General features: G+C 43.0%; 1 protein-coding gene across 1 annotated transcript in view; it reads right to left on the bottom strand.

Moving 5' to 3' along the window:
* Positions 1-209: 209 nt before the first annotated feature.
* LOC119967993 (NACHT, LRR and PYD domains-containing protein 3-like) overlaps positions 210-6,150 on the bottom strand; it is a 33,670-nt gene continuing 27,729 nt past the window's right edge. Inside the window, exons 6-9 of the mRNA XM_038801093.1 lie at positions 5,638-5,703; positions 4,358-4,525; positions 3,191-3,283; positions 210-1,699 (exon numbers count right to left, since the gene is read on the bottom strand). Coding sequence (XP_038657021.1) covers positions 3,193-3,283; positions 4,358-4,525; positions 5,638-5,703 — 325 coding nt within the window. The 3' untranslated portion in view covers positions 210-1,699; positions 3,191-3,192. The remainder of the gene's footprint in view (positions 1,700-3,190; positions 3,284-4,357; positions 4,526-5,637; positions 5,704-6,150) is intronic.

Below are 6,150 nucleotides of genomic sequence, written 5' to 3'. Positions count from 1 at the left end.
CAGCTGGGGTTGCGGAATCCAATCGATGTGTAAATATTTCTCTTTCCTGTCTCTTACTGTTCCTTACTTACCCTTTTTTTGTATACACCACAAAAAATTCAATAAAAACATTTTTTTAAACTTCACCAACCCTTAATTCAAATTCCCACAATTTCCTGTGAGAATGAATTAACCCCTTCTTGTCAAATCTTCAAAGACCAAGTCAGACAAAAAAGACATCCAGTCAATGTTTAATTGACTCAATAACATAATCTTGCTTTGAACAATATCGCTTTGAGAAAGTTGCAGACACGGATACCCAGCAACATTAATAACATAGTTAATAGGTAAATAGCACAATGAATAAGAGTTTGTCAGCTCATTATATCACCACCAAAAAAACATTCACTAGACCACTGATTATCAAATTATAGTTCAGTTCCATTTAGTATCAAAGATTACTGCAGATTGAGATTTAGTTAGTATCAACTATTTGGGAATCTAATTAATCCATTCAGTATTCTGTCTATCCAATGCAGCTGCTTGGAGGATATGTTTTATACTGTTATTTTGCACGAAACGGGGGATAGTAAATAGGCCGTGCTTTTTGCACTCGGCCCGATTCTCTTTTCCATTGTCTGTTGCTTTCACCTATTAGGTGCTCATCAATGGCGCCCTCTGTCTGTTCAAGTGGATACAACAGATCCCAACCGCTTTACTACAAGAAGATATGGGGTGCTCCCCAGTGTCTGCATGGACATTTATCCTTCAATTTGCTGTTATTGGAAATCGGCTACCTCACAAAAACCTTTCAAGTCCCAGGTCAAGTGTTTAAAGCATCAGTTTTACAGCTGATTGACAAGTTTCTTTTCCATCCATTTCCCAGCTGTGGGAATCATTGGTAAAGTCACAAAAATTGTCGACTCAAATTGTTCTGAGATATTGCTGTTGTGCCGTCTTCTTGAATCGTTGATGTCACTCTTCGATAAAACTAAGCAGAATACTAGGACGCTTCAGGAGGTATCTAACATAACAGTCAATCAAATTTGAAGGCGTCTGGAGCCAGATACAGAACAGACCAGATTAGTGATCACTGACAACAATCTGTTTTTAAAATTCAGTTTCTATGAAACCGAATTAAAATTCTCAAACTGCCATCTGAACTCCTGTTCTCTGGGTTATCAACGTAACCTCTGTATTGAGTACAGCACCATAACCAATACACTTCCCTCCCCAATAACTGAAATCCATTCCATTAAATAGCCATTGATCTCATTTCAATTTGTGTTGTGTTAATTGGGTCTCAGACACAGCATCACAAACATATATGAAAACTATAATGAAATGTGTTGTTTTCTTCATGTTACTTGATATTTTCACTATATCTGTATTAATTCCTCATTACAGTATGGTGATTAATTTGACATTTGTTGTGATTTTGACATTAAATATAGTCTTATCTCTGCCCTTGATCTGTCAGTCTGTGGCCCCAGTCAATATCTAAAAAGAGTCATCTTTCTTGTGTGAACTTGTTGTTCCAATCAGGTCATTGTCGATTACAAATTATTGGTTCTCATTCCTTGATTTTGGAAGTCTGACGAATACAGTGAAACTTCATCATTTATTATATCAGAGTGAGGAGAGAATAACAAACCGCATAAGATAGGGAATGTAAAATAAAGCAGGAAATAATTTTAATGTGCAGCAGGTCCACCAGTATCTGGAAAAGAATATCAATACAACAGAGTTATATCATATTGGAACCTGACCCAGAACATCACACTATTTTCTCTCTGATTAAATGCTAAAGATCATGCTTTGTGTTTAGTCCTCAGTCCATGCATTAGGCCCACAGAGGTTCAGACTGTGGATCCCGACATGGATGCTGTCCATTTAGTGAAGTGCAGTTAACACAGGGTAACTCAACTTCCGGTTGAGTCAGGCTTGGGGTGGGGGTATAAAAGAGTCAGGTGATACCTCAGAGGGGAGGGGTATGGAGTGTGGAGAAGGGTCTTCCAGGATGTGGGGGGGGGGGTGAGTGGGGTGTTGAGGAGTCCCATGACTGGTTTGGGGGAAGTCCTGTTAGGGGGGAGGGTGGGTGAGGGGAGTGTACAGGTCGACAGGGCTGGAAGGTGGTCAGTGGAGGGGTGTGGGGGGGACGTCCTGTGGGGTAGGAGGAGAAAGTTGTGGGTATCCCATGTTGGGGAGTGAAGGTCAATTCAAGAGTTACAAAGCAGCAAGAAGTAGTTTGAATTCTTCAAAATATTTCTGGGTAACTATCGATGTAACAGCAGTCGGAATAATCAAAAATGTGTGATTTAAGTCACACTTTGAGATAGTTCCCAGTGCAGGGAAATTGCCCACCAGAAATTTGACCTTCGCAGGCAATTGTCACGCCATCCTTACCTGAAACCTGGGTGGAAGATACTGCTCTGTTTCCTTACTTCGGGAAGATGGAAAATCATTAATACTTGCAGTATGATTCCCCAGTTACACAATCTGTTGGAACCTCCAAACAGGATACTCTCCCTGTAACCCTTTGCAATGGGTGTTTGTCCCTATTGGATGATGAGATCTATCCCAGTTGAACAGACCCAGTCCCCATTCTGAACCCAGACAGGTTAACTTCCCAGCAGGGAATTAGTCACTGATACTGAGCAGCAACCCAGGGTACTTAACCCCCAAACCCAGGAATACTGAGTGTAATTGTCAATGCCCCACTGAAGCCTATGTTTGATGTATTAAATGCTGTGGTATGAAGAGGCAAAAGTTCTGCTCCTTTTTCACCAACACACCTTTATTTGTTGCCAACTGACTCTGCACAGAACTCTACAAATCATCAGCCACAGAGGCCACCTGAAGCTCCTTTACATATCAGTGTCAATCATTGAACACTTAACATGAATGAGACAACTAATTGCAATGTCTCTTAACCCATTACTTAACAGCCTAGACTGATGCCCCACCCTGGGCCCTTCCTGTCTGTACATTTCCCCAGTGGCCCATTGGGGAACATTCAGCCCCGGATCTCCTGCAGAAGCAGCACTGTGGGGTCGGGAGGCGGAGTCTCGTGACCCTGTTGGTGGGTCTCTGATGTCACAATGGGAAATTACACTCACTCAGCTCGAGGTGGAAACTGGGAAACGGCCAATAGGATTTCAACCTGGAGCCCGGCCGGTTAAAGGGAACGGACAGGAAATCAGACAGAAACCTTCAGACAATGAGAGCATTCAGTCCAGGTCTGGATCCCTGCAGCGACTTCAGCTGATTTTTTCCATGTGAACTGAACTGATTATCCTCCAGCCTGAAACAAATTAAAGATTGAACAGGAAATAAGAAGATTGAAGAACAGTGTGAAATAAGAGGAAAGTGGAGTTGATCAGACAAATCTCCTGGTCGCTGGATTACCGGAAAGTAGACAACCGACTGACAATGTGCTTCAGGATGTCAGACACATGGACCGACATGGGAATTGCCCCAGGGTTCAAACTTCCTTTGGGAAATTCCACTGCTGCCAGTGACCCTTTGTTAATGTCTCTGGCTCCGAGTTAGATTTGCAAACTTGGAAACGATCCGCAGGGCTCCCCTAGGTAATTACCCAGGAAAAGTTAGACAAATTGAAACCTTCTAATAGCTGGGTAACTCAACAACACAATCCCTCAATCATCTCCACTGATCACCATACTACACCCTCCCTCCATCTGACCACCCTCCCAATTCATCTCAACTACCCCACAACCACTCCACCAACTCGACTACCTCCTGAACCCCTCCGACATACTCTTTGACCAAATCTGACCAAACCCTGACCTGACAATGCTGCTGACCGAACTCCATTACCCCGACTTGATCCCATTATCCACTGAGTTCAATGACCCAACTACCCTCCCCAACCCAACGAGACCCCTCCCCAATTAACCTCTCAAATCCCGATCAGACTGAATGGCACCCCCAACCTCCTGGCTATCCCCCAACTCCCTTCCTGATCCCTTAACAAACTACATGACCCAGCTATTACTTCCTTGACACTCCCAAGTGTCATTCATCCACACACTTCACCCACCTAACTACCCAACCATCTACTCATTTACTAATATTAATAAATATTCCGGACCTTGAACCTCATCAGAGACAGCTCGTGCTGTAAATTCGATGTGTTCCCCATCATCCTCGACTCTACTCTGCTCTGATGGAGCTCCTTGGGGTCACTGCGCTGAAGATTCTGCACAAATATGCAGCAGTTTCAGGTTCGAAGAATCTGTGTACACAGCTGCTATTCGCTTATAATTGCTGCTGCTTGGAAGATTCTGGCCGATTTATATTTCAAAATACCCTTTGTATTTTAATTCTTACACCAGAAATTAACACAAACACTCACTTTACCCCCGCCAGCCTCCTGCAGGTCATTATGAAGCGACGGAGAACAGGGACAGATTGGTCTGTGAAGGCATTTGCCTGCAGGTTCAGATCCGTCAGTGACTGGTTTGTACTGAGAGCATAGGCAATATCCTCAGCGCAAGTATCTGTGAGAGCATTATTATACAGACTGGGGATGAGAGAGAAAAATAACAGCAATCAGAGTCAATGCCAGTATTTTAAAGAATTTCATCAACACCAATAATAATGTACAGGAAGAGACATTCAGAAAGCACAATTCAGGAGTCCAAAAGGTTAGGTGTGGTTACTATTTTACGGGGATAGGGTGGGAACGCGGTCCTAAGTAGGGTGCTCTTTTAGAGGCTCGGTACAGACCCGATGGGCCAAATGGCCTCAAGCACTGTAGTGATTCTATAACAAAACTTAAATAATCTGTGATATTGCAGTATCTTTATTAGAAGCCACAATTATTTTTTCCTATTTCCTCTGTCCAAAAGTGTGACTAGTGTTAGAGGCACGTAGAACTACTCCCACAAGTGACCACTTGCCTTTCCTATTTCTCATCTCTACCCAAACTGATTCTGCATCTTGATCATCTGAACTAAGGTCACAACTCACTACTGTACTGATGTCATCGGTCATTCACAGAACCTCCTCCCCAATATTTCCTACCCTCTTATCCTTCTATTCACTGCCATTTTATCACTCTTTTGCAAATCAAAGGCTGCTGTGACCAGGGAGAGCTATCCACCTCGGACAAAGAGGCGGGATCTCAGAGGGTGCACCATCAGGCTATTCCCCTGCATCCTTGACACAAAGATCTGTGAGACTGACATCCCATAAGCTGGGGATCAGGAGAGAGAAACAGGATTCAGGGTAAATGCAGTTTTTAAAAAATTGATATCTGAAAATGAAATGAAATGAAAATCGTTTATTGTCTTCAAATGAAGTTACTGTGAAAAGTCCCCTAGTCGCCACATTCCAGTGCCTGTTCTGGGAGGCTGGTACGGGAATCGAACCGTGCTGCTGGCCTGCCTTGGTCTGCTTTCAAAGCCAGCGATTTAGCCCTGTGCTAAACAGACCCTACTGTCACGACACGAACTGACATGAAGAATAATGGACAGTGTTTATTTTTCTACTAATATACTAGTAACGGTGTTCAAAATACGTTGCTAAATATTTACTTATTGTAAAAATTCACTCTAAAACTTATTGTAAAAAAAGGACTCGTCATGGCTGCAGAAAGTAGTTTTACCCCCAAATCTCCCAGTTTATTGTTACCTAGGCCAAGATCTGTCAGGGATCGATTTGTACCAAGAGCGGAGGCCAGGTCCCTGGCAGAAGAATCTGTGAAAGCAGTATTAAATAGTCTGGAAATGAGATAGAGAAAAATAACAGGTGTCAGAATAATTCTCCAGTATTTTAAAGAGCACAGTCAATGACAATAATAATGTACAGTGTGTAACATTCAAGAAACATAACTTCCAAATATAGAAGCAAAATATATAAATCTGAAATATAAATACATATTCTGGAAATACTCAGCAGATCTGGTACTACAGGGGGGGGCATGGTAGCACAGTGGGTAGCACAGTTGCTCCACAGCTCCAGGATGCCAGTTTCGATTCCCGGCTTGTCTATGTGGAGTTTGCACTTTCTCCCCGTGTCTATGTGAGTTTCCTCCGGGTGCTCCGGTTTCCTCCCACAGGCCCAAAGACGTGCAGGTTAGGTGATTTGGCCATGCTAAATTGCCCTTAGTGTTCAAAAAGGTTAGCTGTGGTCACTGGGTTCCGG

This window comes from Scyliorhinus canicula, chromosome 6 (assembly GCF_902713615.1).
Source record: "Scyliorhinus canicula chromosome 6, sScyCan1.1, whole genome shotgun sequence".
Classification (NCBI taxonomy): Eukaryota; Metazoa; Chordata; class Chondrichthyes; order Carcharhiniformes; family Scyliorhinidae; genus Scyliorhinus; species Scyliorhinus canicula.
This window is presented reverse-complemented; position numbering and strand designations above follow the sequence as displayed.